At 43.7% G+C, this 13,250-nt stretch overlaps 1 protein-coding gene across 1 annotated transcript; it reads right to left on the minus strand.

Moving 5' to 3' along the window:
• Window positions 1–300: 300 nt before the first annotated feature.
• On the minus strand, window positions 301–12,117 carry GPR37 (G protein-coupled receptor 37). The gene is made up of 2 exons (XM_065741519.1): window positions 11,497–12,117; window positions 301–1,143 (listed from the first exon to the last, which is right to left on the minus strand). Exons 1-2 carry the CDS (start codon window positions 12,115–12,117, stop codon window positions 325–327), a joined length of 1,440 nt encoding a protein of 479 aa, XP_065597591.1. The 3' UTR covers window positions 301–324.
• Window positions 12,118–13,250: the final 1,133 nt, after the last annotated feature.

The following is a 13,250-nucleotide window of genomic DNA, read 5'->3' on the forward strand; positions in this document are numbered from 1 at the left end:
AGTGATTATCAAAACAATCATGAAATTAAAGTAGACAGACACAGATCCTTCTCCTCAAATAATGAAATCCTAGCACCATAAAAAATATTATGATTTAAAACTAAGTACTAGCTCCCCTTCTCTCCCTTTCTTTCATCATCATAACCAGACAAATTATTATCCAGAGCATGACTGTTAGTACGCAGATTGGTTTCCAGAGTAATTTTCAGTAACCAATTTTCTTATACTTTTCTTCCAGAAAGAAAAAAAAATGAAGTTTCAAGGAAAAAAAAGAACGAAAGAAAGAAAGAAAAAAGATTAAAAAAAATAAAGCCCTAAAGTTGATTAACAGTGAGTCCCCACAGAGGCAAAAGTAGACATTTCACGGCGGATGGTGCTGAAAGGGGAGAGCTCCAGCTCTGTGGTGTACTCATTGTCGTTGTCATCACTTGTCACTGTTGAAGATTTCTGGATGCATTCATCACAGCAACAGCAGCAACACTCCATAAAGGCCCGGCTAAAAGGTTTACAGAGACAGAAAAGGAGGACTGGGGTAACACAGGATTTAAAGAACAAGAGGAACTGGCTAATGAGATGGAGGAGATCCATAGTCTGCCGAGAGACCCCTGTGGCAAGGTAGGCAGTCACAATGTTGCAGATGTTTTCAGGAATTATGCAAAACCCATATAAAATGGTCAAAGCCACCACTGTGCAGTTCATCTGACTTTCTAGCTGAATTTGTCGCTTGTTTCCTCTTGTGCAAGCCTTTTCTGCCCTCCTGATTTTCCTTGCTGTTACCAAGGAGCAGGTAATAGTGAAAAGAGTCGGCAAACAGAAATAGCAGCCAAAGTACCACCAGAGTCTTGCCCCATCGTATGTAAGAGCCAGCACATAGATGGTGTCAGGCAGCGCGGTGGAAATCTTGACCACGCAGCGCTCCCCAGGTGGGCTACCACTGTACTCAGGGTCCTCCTTGGTCAGCTGGCGCAGCACCACCTCCGGCAGTGCCAGCAGCAGGGCCCCCACCCAAATGACAGCCAGCTTGGCTGTTGTCGAGGTGCAGTTCTCAATCATCTCATAGTACATCTGCACATTGGTGGCGGCACGGAACCGGTCAATGCAGAGGGCGCATAGCGTGAACGTGGTGACTCCGAGGGAAGCCACCTGCAATGGAGAAAAGGCAAGGCCAGTTAATACAGGTGATGCCTGGAAAAAGAGAAAGAATGAACAAGACAGCTACAAGGCTACAATCCATTATGCCTTGGAGAGAGGAAAAACTTTATCTCTTTCAAAATTCACCTGGTCCACTAAAAATGGTAGTCTTCTTGAAGATGAAAGATGAAGGCCTGAACTCACTCAGGCAGAGGAGGAAATTGTACACTTGATTTTTTTTTTTTACTACTGATGGAAGTTTATCCTCTTTCACAGTTAAAGAGAGCTCAATGTGTGATGTGAAGCACCAGTTCAGTCTAGCTCTTTGACTGACAAAGGCAAAATAAAACCTAGTTGACTTTAGCATATCGATGTAAGATACAGTTGAGCACCATCAAAAGAAGCATCATAGGTAGAACTTAGCTTCCACTGTTTGCTGAGCTACCACTCCACGTGCTTCCCAAAGAGTACATCTTTCTGTTGTGCTGTCTAGAGATAGTTATTTCAGCTTGGTATTATGCTGTCCTGGAGGTTCATGCCAGCACTCATACAACTCTGAGTGAACATTGGGGAACTGACCAATACAGGAAACCAAACTCTTTCTCTAGTTTTTCTGGAGTGGTTTTCAGAAAGATAAGATCCACCATAGGAATTGGAATTCAAGTCAAAAAAGGGAAAGATTGAAGAGTTCTACTACAGCAGAAGTTCACTTATACCCCCATAACATGTTCACTGAGCATGTGGGAGATCACCCTAAAAATATTCATAATTTTAGAACACCATGGATTAAGTATCCAGTGAACAGAGTAGAGTTCAACAACTGCTGTTGTGAATGTGGTCTCATAAGTGAAATTCTGATGGGATGTAGGCTTATGAAAACATCCTGGGCTCCAAGTTCAAGAAGATTGCATTGAAACCTTCAGAATTCCAAAGATTGTGCAAATACTACTACTAATAATAATAATAATAAAAACTTGACTACAATAGTTAACCTTCAACAACCTTTCTTCAACATAAAATCTAGAAAAATGTTTCAGGAAAATCTAGGCATAATTTCATAGGAGACATCCTGTCCAACAATGTACTGCAAGCCAGGAGAAATGGCAGAAGTTGCACTGTTTATATTATTTAAAGATTAATTGAACAGACTTCTCAATTATATAAGGAGCAAGTAGAGAGCAATGAGTATGTTCTAGCTTTACTAACCATCATTCTATGCATAAATAGAAATTTTGTACTATCATGAAATACAATTTCCTATCATTTTATCCTGTTCATAATTAAATTTCCTAAAGACAAATTTGCAAGAAGACTATATACATTTCAGTCTAATCCTGTTCTGAATAAAATCAACTTCAGTTCAAATTCAAAGCAGAACTTCCATTAACTTCAATCAGAGATATATTAGTTGCTCTGTTGCATTCTAATTCATTTATTTTCTTAGGTTTGAGTGCTTCTGCTGTGCTGGAAATGTGTTGTAGCAAAACAGAAGAAACTGTTAAAATAATATTCCTAATAAATTTAAAGAATGCTTACTTTTATCATGAGTAACCACGTGTCTGTGCAATTAACTGGGAAATCTAGGGTAATATTAGGCTGTTTACTGTAATTTCTACTTATTCAAATTTGATGTACAATGACATATTTAAATTCCATGTTGGTACATTTCAAGAATACACTGACTTCCACCATAATTTTGAATCATTTCTGTTTGTGCATCTCTTGCAAAAAGTTCTGCAAAGATAGATAGTACAATTACAATTATATCGATGCAATGCTAATCTCTAAAATATTAAATTACTAAAATTGAATATCAGTGAAAAGTGTTAGGAACTTTGGATCTGAACTGACAAGCATTGCCTTAGTTGAATAATTCTTTGAAGCGGCTTCCTAAAAGGTGGAACAAGTAAGATACAATATCTTATTAACTAACCTTCAATGGCAGGAATAATTGATGATAATTGTACTAAACAGTACAATAAACATTTTTAACAGGCAAATTGATTTAGGGAGTTAAACTGTCGGACAATGTTCAAAGAAAGCTCAGTAAACACCAGCAAAAAAAAAAAGTATAGAAAAACCAGAGCTATAGGGAAATCTCTAGGAGCAATGCTGACATTAGAAAAACGAAAGATAATTTCTGTGTATCACTTCTGAGAGTCACATTTCCAAATCCAAGGCTAGTGACTTTGTTTGCAAAACATTTGGGTGTGTGCATAATCTTCCATTTCCTTAAGAGTGACAGCAAAACCTTCAGCCAGAATGTCCAGCTCAAATAACAGAAGGGTCTGGGACTGAGCTCTCGACAACTGTGGAAGTCAGAGAAATATTTTGAGTCCCAGAAATGAAGGATTAAAATAAATCATTGGAACAGAAGAAAAACTACATTTTTGTACATTAATGTTTTCCTTCTCTGCTCTTGTTTTAATGCACCAATGTGAGCATCTCCCCCCACTCCCCAACACACACACTTTTATTGTTTCAGCAATCCATTACAAACGGGCAGTTATACAGTAGCTAAGACATTAAACTCTGCAGCTGTTACGCTAGACTAATGAAAGAAGACATGTCTACCATGAACAAACATAACCTACGGGGCTCCTGTCACATTAATTGACCAGCAACTTGGAGGCTTAAAACAGAGAAATAGAGCAAGAGAAAACATCTAGGAACAGTGGAAGTCAGCTTTGAAAATTCTCCTGTGGATTCACTGATCAAACAGGATTAAAACAAACAAACAAACAAAAAAACTAGTGCATCTGTGGAAAAGGCAATGCTTTCCTGTTTTCTGTAGACTAATGGAGTTAGAGATGACATAGGAAAGTCTATGAAAAACAGCCAAACAAAAAAGCACTCCCAAGCAGATGAACAGGCATTCGCTCCAGCTGACTTGTTGAAAGGCAGTGCAGCAACAGGGCTCTAATTACTTACCCCCCTTCATTCACTCTGTGTTGCAGAGTACAAATAATATCCAGCAAAATCAATGGCTGCTGCTTTCCACCTACGTGGACAAGAATCAGAGCACACACTCTACATGTTCATACAGTTTCAGTTTATGGGTGGTTATTCATAGCAGTCATACTAAAATTAGGTATAAGCTGAAAATATGAAAGAAGTCACAGAAGTCTCCCATTTTTATCAGAAACTTTGCCCTGAAATAATCGCAGAATAATGGTGATGAGGACAAACTAAAAAAACAAATTAACAGATCCTGAAATAGTGTAAAGCTGCATGGCATTTAATGGTGCTCGTCTTGTAACAGATGAGTGTCTGGTACACAGTTGCAGCCTTAATTCCAACAACTTGGCAGGAAATGAAGCAAGGCAAGGTTGAGTAGAGCTCAGCAGCTTTGGATGATTGCATAGTTGTGAGGTATTTCCATACAGTCCCTAACAAGATTTTCTTTCAACATTTGGGGTGACATCAGTTTTCATTCTTCTCTTACTAGGTGATATCAAAAAGGTACCCAGATATATAACCTTGTATCTGCTCTGAGGAAGTGGGTGGGAAATAAGCTCAACCAAGCCTGGCAAAGGACAGCTATGTAAGGAAATACCAGCCACAGCACACACAAAAAAGAAGGCACTGTTGTTACAAGAGAGTCTCTCAATATTGTGGCTCCTTTGAAAGCACTGACAGGGATGTTACTGGGCACAGCGGTGCTCCTTTGAGGCACTACATAGACCTTCAGTCATTAGCTCATCAGCTGTTAGTCAACTGTGTCAAAGCTCATTTGGGGAACTGAGGCCACATAGAGCAACAGTAAACTCATGAAATGCTCAGTGTAATTGCATCAGTTCTCTCTGTTCCTCCAATGATCCCCTTTCGTGAGCTTTAACAATTACCAAAATGTTCCCAGGCCTTCCCTGGCCTGTCCTACTTCTTCTCCTGGCTGTGGTCCCACAGCATTTGGCCCCAGCCTGCAGAAGCAGAGCCTCAGCTACCCAGGGGAGCAGCACAAGTTTTGTAGGGTGTGCAATGCCAGTGTGAACAAGACTCTGAATTTTCTCTCATTAATACCTGTTTGACAAAATAAAGGTAACAAAAACAAAAACAAGATCAGAAAAGGTAACTTGAGTGAAAAAGTTGAAGAATCAATTCTGTGAGTTAATAAATAAAAAAAAAGTCAGTCAGTCTAGCAAGATGAAGTCCAAGACATATTGCTGTTACGGACAAATAACTATGTGTAGAGATACAAAAGCTGCTTTAGCTGAAGGACAATTAACGGAATGGAAATCAACTAACCATGAGCAACTCAAGGAAACGAGAAAGACCATGAATCAACCAAAGCATGATGTTGTGGAGCGTGCCTTCTGATGGAGAACTGAGAGGAAACAGGTCTGAGTTTTATGGAGCTACACAGTTATAGCCAGAGAGTTATGAGAAATGGCTGCTTTTACCAGCTGAAAACAGATTTTCTTTGTTACAAGGTAGAATGAGTACCCAAACATTTCCCCAATGGAAATAGAAAAGTTAAACTGCAGAAAAGTTTGACAACCATGACTAGCTCAGCTGTTTCTCAACTCTCGGTGTCGCTACCTTAAACTTTCTACCCATTCCTGTCATATCACCTAAACAACTTTGTTCTTTTTATGGCTGGTTCTACATCCTAACCAAATGTCTTTGCTTTAGAGTACGTTAATGCAGTATACCATGATGACTGTTAGAAAGTTATCAGTTTTGCCTAAGATAAATAAACAAAGCACTGACAATATTTTTCTTGTACTACTCTACATTTGCATTAGAGAGTCCAGTACAAAGACTGGACTACCACAAAAAAAGCAAGAAACAGGAAACTGCTATCACGGAGGTGCTCCACACATAGAGAATGAGTATAATATGGCTGTTTCCTTTCCAGTACCTTTAGCATTCGTATCAGGAGGGTACAGAGCACTTACGCTTTGTGTGTTTCTTACCCTTCTAAGTATCCTAAGAGTAATATTCAGAATTAATTTCCATGAGCAATTCTTGAATTCTGTTGGAAATAAAAGCCAAGCAGATTGTCAGGGCACTGGAAATAGCTAATAGAATATACCATATGCTTATCCAGAGGGCTGGAAAAAAAAAAAATCGCAAAACATTTTTTGTCCATTTTCCTATTTGAAATCTATTCTGCTACCGTACAAGTAAATTAAATTTACTTTTTATATTATTATTTTAAGAAAGAAAAGAGCACTGTTCTCCACTGAGGATCACATTCTCATCTCTCTACACAAGGGACTCCTGTGCTAACTCCTAATATTAACAACACGAAGCTACTGATAAATATCTGCCTCTCCTGTGCAGTAAAAATCTGGTCATATGGAGAAATGACAGCCCTATGCTCATCCTACAGTCAATGGTGCTGGGATAGCAGATGCTGTTTTTTTTCCTCTCCACACATACTTAACTTAAATATTACTGACCTAATTTCAAACCTAGTCTGACACAAATTCATCTCCAAGCTGAAACACCACATGCAAAATTTAAGACAAAAGCAAAATTTTATGGACAATTTATGACTCCCTAAGGACAGGGTTTGTAGAGGAGAGAAAGGCTGACATAACAGCAGCTATCACCATGCTGCTAATGCCTAAGGGGCACAGACATGCTAGCACTTCTGTCTCAAAAAAATATTTATTGTGTGATAAGTGCTGAAGGTATTCTGCTCAGTAAAAGATATATGCATCCATTGCTCTGGAAAATCCTCAACATGAAGCTTCAAAACTGCAAATTTCTATGTGAATCTTCATCTGTGACCCAGAGGACTTTCTGGAGGTTCAGGAGGCTGTCTCCAAGTAAGTCAAAGAAGAGGAGACAAAAAGATACAGAACAACAAATGACTCAGACCAGACAGATTAATACATAGCTTTTAAAAACTTCCACTACAAATCAGAAACTTAAAATTGGGATCTCTTCTGACAGCTTTGGAACAGGCAACGAATGGCTTTTTCCTTGGTGCTGCTCATTCACCACTAGCAAATAAAAGAAAGAGGAAAAAACCTTACCTCAAAATTGCCCTCGAAGGATAGGTTCCAGGGAAGAAAAAAAAAAGACTAACTCATATTCCAGAGCAAATCAATGCTTACACTTTCAACTAAGAATACTAGTAGTGATAGCTTTTCTGGAATGGAAGTTACCCACTGGAAACCAGAGAAGCCACAAATTGATTGCCAGAACTTCACAAGGCTATAAAATGCTTTTGCAAACCCTTATTCCAGACTCTTCCCCTGTCCTAAATCCTTACACCTCTGTAAGTAGTTTGTCTCAGTCTGACAACACAGAGTGTGATGTCTGCTTCCAACTCCTGCCCTCCAACTCAAGTTCCTCACACAACCTCTGAGAGCAAAACACAAACAACTTGGGAAAGCTTCTTTTTAAAACTCAAAAGACAGTTTCTAGGCCTGGTTGACACAATCCATTTGTCATCTTGGCAAGCTGCTTTTGGCTTTAGGAAACTTACTTAACCTCTCCACTACTGGGTTCCAGAATTAAAATAAAAAATAAAAATGCTGCTTCGCAGGACTGATACACTGAATAGATGTGAAATGTACAGAAGCACAGTAAAACTATTTTGTCTACATTCACATTTCAGGCTTAATTCAGAGTCAAGAAAAATGTAAAGCATTAATCTGTATGTAGGTAAAAAGAAACTACATTCCAAACTCCTGGTTTTTTTTTCTACTTCTGTTGCTGAAATGACTGAATGTGCTAAAACAAGAAGCAGCAAAGGGTTGCAGATTGGCAGATCTTCTGGAAGGGGAATTAGCCAAAGTCACTGCTTTTGTACCATTGCTTACCCTCTATCTCCTGATCCTGAGTAATAGTGATCAAAGCATACAGAAGACAACTTCCACGTAAGCACTGTGCAGGCAAACACTTCAGACATGACTACACAAAGCTAGACTTCTAAATACCAGCAGAGAAGTCACAGCACGTGAAGAACAGCATAGAGAATTAAAATTGTAAAGGAAAAACACACCTCCACACATCCTTGTGAATAGAGTAGTTGCCACAATTTAGAATCATACAATCATTAAAATCGGAAAAAAACACTAAGACCAACTAGTCCAATTGTCAACCCATCACCACTGTGCCCACTAAACTGTGGGCATCAATGCCTTTTCTTGAACACCTCCAGGGACAGTGACTCCCTGGGCAGCCTGTGTTAATAACTCCACACTCTTTCAGAGAACAGTACTTTCCTAATATCCAACCTGAACCTCCCCTGGTGCAACTTAAGGCCATTACTTCTCATCCTACCCACAGTTAACTGAGAGGAGAGGCTGAACCCTACCTCACCGCAACTTTCTTTCGAGTACTTGTAGAGAGCAACAAGGTCTCCTCCAGGATAAACAATTCCACAATATTTGTGTTCCTGACCTTTCACCAGCTTCACTGCCCTTCTTTGGGCACCCATTTTTATAACTCCCTTCTCAGTTAGCACTTTCAAATTTACTCTACCAGAACAGCATCACCACCGGAACCTAGCAAAGTTCTTGGTGGAGATAAATTCATCTAATTCAACCATCTTCATTGACTAAAGACCCACTAAATCGCTCAAGTTCCTCCTTGGCCATGTTTACATTATTCCTTATGCAAGTAGATTCAGGACACAGTTTTAAAGAATAGTTACAAGTGACTAAATTATGATAAAATATGTGGCTTAAATGTATTTGCTCACAGCAATTCTTTATTAAGCATGGGAAAACTGCCTTTAAAAGTAAATGCTGGTTACATTTCCACTACTGGAAGCTCAACATTTACCTATTCAAATGTTCTTGAAGGTACTGTAAAACATTTTCCCTAGAGTTTGTGCATATGTGTTATCACTGGCAACAGATGTTTTGTTGAAATTCTGTACGATACCCATTTTACAGCACAAATAAAAGAACAATTGGCCACAGGAGGCTAAACACTCAAGAAGAACACTCAAGGTTCCTCATTTACTTGAAATTTCTGAGCACAATACAAAGGAGCCTTATGTTAAAGTGCAGTTATTACCACACTACTTCCTCTAGAAAATCAGCTGTCCCTCACCGCCCAGTTCTGCACAGTTGTGAGAGTATGGGTTCATACAAGAGAGTTCAGCTCAACGAGGCTCCTTGGTGCTTGAAAATGGAGATGTGATGTGTCTGAAGCTACAGCTCTGGGTGAGACTCGTAGGTCCCTGAGCATATGAGAGGTGACATACACAAAAAAAAAAAGGGTGCAGAGAATGAAACAGAGACACTAAAAAGAACAAAACAATGGGTTCGTTTACAAAAAAACACTGACAACAGCTTAAAATTTGTCCACATCCAGGACAACTCTAGGTCTTGAAAGCTCCCCTGAAGGCAACTGCCTACAGTTTTCTTCTCAAGAAGCTGAGAATTCATTCCCCTCTCATTTCACAAGAATGGGATGAGCCTGTCCAGGTGTGCTACACTGGGGAAGGCAGTGTCTGTCATCTGGCTGCACAATGGCACTGCGCATGGAGCTGTGGCCACTCAGGGAACAGATCTGCTCCACAACTGCAGTGTTCCCAGCAGTGTCAGCATTGATGGTAATGCCTGTGAGGTTGGAACTGCACTCAGAAAGTGGCAGATGTTGGCTCTATTTCCCACCTCTCTCTCTGCAAGGTCAAATCATAGAATCATAGAAATAGTTTAGTTGGAAGGGACCTTTAAAGGTCATCTAGTCCAACTCCCCTGTAACAAGAAAGGTTTTCTTCTACTTACTGTCAGGGTGATGGAAGTACTTTCAGAGGTGTATTATACTTAATGACTAATGAACAAAATATGTACAATCCTGGGAGTGATGAAGCACCTCAAGGCTCTCTCTGTTCAGTTGCGTTCCTCAGATACAAATTAATTAAATTTCTTCTGGAAAGAGGAGAATGCTGCACTTTTAGATCTCAATGATGACCAAGCCTCGGACAGGCACCATAGGGCTAGTCCATCATCAGTGGATGGCTGACAGTTCTTGAACAAAAGTTCAACTGTAGGCATCTAAGGAACTTGAAAGTGAAAACTAAGATGTAATTAGAGAATAAAGAGGGGTTAGCAGCTGTCGAATGCTTTCAGGATTACAGCTACATTTGACAGCTACATTTCAGCTCAGGTAATCCAGGGAGGAAGATGTAAAATCCAAAGCATGTCTATATCAGCCAGCCCTAATGCTATTCTTTATGCAGACAGTAGCAACATGAAAATAAAACATTTGTTTGAGCAATTTGAGAAAATTACATTTCGTTCTTATCCATTTCAGTTACCAATAACTTCATTATAATACAAAGCTTTGTGCATTTTTCTTTTAAACATGAAGTGGCAAACTCCGTTGCCCAAATCCAGGCAGCATAAGGAACTAACTTTGAAAAACAGCGTGGCCACACAAATCATCCAATTATGGACATATTTAAAAGTCTATGATAAAGAATCATTTGTATTTTGTATCTGAAGGCAGCAAAACAGGTGAAGAAGCGTGAAGGGTCAGGAGGGGCAAGTGCTGAAATACTGAACTTACACTGCTACTCCAAATAACATGGTTACACTTTAACTGAAGCAGTAACTACTCATCTACTGGATAATACAGCAGCCCAAGAAGTGATATCTGAACACTCAGAAGCTCCTTCTCAAAGCTCCTATCAACATTCTCAAGAAATACACATTTCTTCCTTCACTTTCTCCCAAACACAGGTCAGTGTAGAGTACTCTGAGCTTTCCAGACCACGGCAGCAGTACAATACTGGCCTCAGTTCCTCCGAGTACAGTACAGCTCCACCCTTTGCCCAGTACCACAAGTAGTAGAGTGCATCACACAGAGCAGAAGTGATGGCTGTGTAGCGGCTGCAGACTGAATACTTAAAAATATCAGAAGGCAGCTGTACTGACATACTGTGGAAACTAATATTCTACGTATTAATAACAAGGCTATTCTTTTTCTCCTTTTTTTCACACCCTTATCATCGCATTCTTATTACAAGTGAATCAACAGTTACTTCCTCAGCTTCCAGTTAGAATAACGCTGAGCAGAAGGATTTGGGGAAGGAGCAAAGGCAGCATTCCGGGCTCCCACTCCACCTCTCCCCTCGGCTCCACACACGAATCCAACCTTCCTGCAACCTATCCCGAGTCACTCCCTGAATCATTTCACTCAACGTTTTCACTCTAAAAAGAAAAGAAAAGAAAAACAACTCGCAAGCAAACGCCGGGAGCACTCCTCGCCTTTTCAGCACCACGAGGAGCGATGAAAGTTTGTCAGAAGTCGCACGAGGGGATGCGCTCAGCCGGAGGTTCGGGGATCCCGGCGCTGCCGCCGGGGTGGACCGCGGGGCGTCCCCAGGAGCCCGGGACCCCGCGCCGCAACATGAGGGCTCCTCGGGCCCCCTCCCCCCCCCGCCGTTACCTCGATGTACGGGACGATTTTGCAGGAGAAGTCCTCTAGGAGCCACTTCTTGGTGAGCTCCTGAAAGATGACCAGCGGCAGGCAGAAGAAGACGATGAGGAAGTCCCAGAAGGCCAGGTTGGCCAGCAGGGAGTTGGAGATGCTCCGCATGTAGTAGTTGTGGCAAACGATGCACATCACTGCCATGTTGCCCATGATGCCGATGCCGAAGATCACCACGGAGAGGCACATGACGGCGTAGGCGCCGTACGATTCCTCTGTCAGCGGGTAGAAGGGGTTCCGGAGCCGGGCTCGTCGCCCCGTGCCGTTGCCGCGGCCCCCGGCGGAGCTCTCGCCGCGGGCAGAGCCGTTCAGCGGCAGCCACCGGGGGCCGCTCCCCGCCGCCGCCCCGGCTCCGCGCTCGCTGCTCCGCGCCCGCCGCCGCCCGGGCTCCGCGCCGGCCCCGCGCTCGGGCACAGCGGCGGCGTCGCGGCGGTCCGTGGGGGCGAGCGGGGTCGGCGCCGGGCGGGAGCGCCGCGGAGGCTCCGGCAGCGCGGAGCCGGCGGCGGGGAGCAGAGCGCAGGCGGCCCAGGCGCCCAGCACCGGGCAAAGCAGGGCGAAGGGAGCGCGGAGAAGCCGCATGACCGAGAGGCGGCGGGGCTCAGCCGCTGCCCTCCGGCTCGGCGGGGTTGGCGGCGGGGGGCATGCCCGCGCGCGGAGCTGAACGGAGCGGAGCTTCTCGCCGCCTGCCGGGGCAGAGCCCGAAAGTTATCCCGCCGCCTCCGCCGCGCAGAGTTAATGTAGCGCGTGCGGAGTCGGGAGGACCCCTCACTCCCCCCGGCGCTCCGCCCTTCCGCGTGCCGCCTATTTACATCCTCCTGCGGACAGCACGGCTCGGTCCCGCGGGATCGCTACCCCCTACCCGGGTGACCGCGGACACCGGCTCCTCCCGGTGTAGAACAGGTTGCCGCGCGGCGTGTTTGCAGCGCTTTGCCAAACTCCGGCCGGCGGCGAACACCGCGCCCGGGGTGGGCGGGACCGAGCGCTGCGGGATGCTCCGCAACCCCCCGGCTTCAGCGAGAGCGCGGCCGGGCGGGAGCTGCGGGATGTTGGGCTGCGGTCCGCTCCCTGCTCGGTCCGCTCCGTGCTCGGTCCGGCTCTGCCCAGCCCGGCTCGGTGCAGTGGCGGCCGGGGGCGCGCCGGGGAGGCGGGCGAGCAGCGCGGCGGCCCCGCAGTGCGCAAGCGCCGCCCGGCGGTGCGGAGGGACCGCTCCAGCTCCGGCCGTGGTCGGGCTGGGTGCTGGCAATGTGGTACCGAAAGCATCGCTCTTACGGCTACACAGCGCCAGAGGCATCCCCCGATGATGCCGGCGCCCGCGGAGGCTGTTCCGTGTTTCTTTCTTTTTCTTTTTTTTTTCCCCTTTCTGTGCATTTTTTTTAACGTTTTTGTTTATTGCCTTCGTTCGGCGTGATAAACTTTATAGCTCTTCTTTCTTGCTTCTCTCATTTTTATGTAATTCAAGCGATTTTTTAGCCTGACAATGTTGGATACACCACTCATTTCCCTGTAAGTAGCCTGAAAGGTTTCCAACCCTAGCTCCCATCCGTAAGAGTCTCTGTGCAGCTTCTTCTTACCACCTTTAAAAGTTTTACAGTCTTCCTACGAAGTACTTTGAGAGGTATTCTTGTTCTTGAGATGAAGCCATTGCGTGCAGAGAAAGGTAAGTAGCTAGAGCTCTGCTTCATGGCTGTGCATCTAACAGAGCTGTGGGCTCG

Source organism: Cyrtonyx montezumae, unplaced genomic scaffold (genome assembly GCF_038088225.1).
Source record: "Cyrtonyx montezumae isolate F1298 unplaced genomic scaffold, pur_monq_1.0 scaffold_3, whole genome shotgun sequence".
Taxonomy (NCBI): domain Eukaryota; kingdom Metazoa; phylum Chordata; class Aves; order Galliformes; family Odontophoridae; genus Cyrtonyx; species Cyrtonyx montezumae.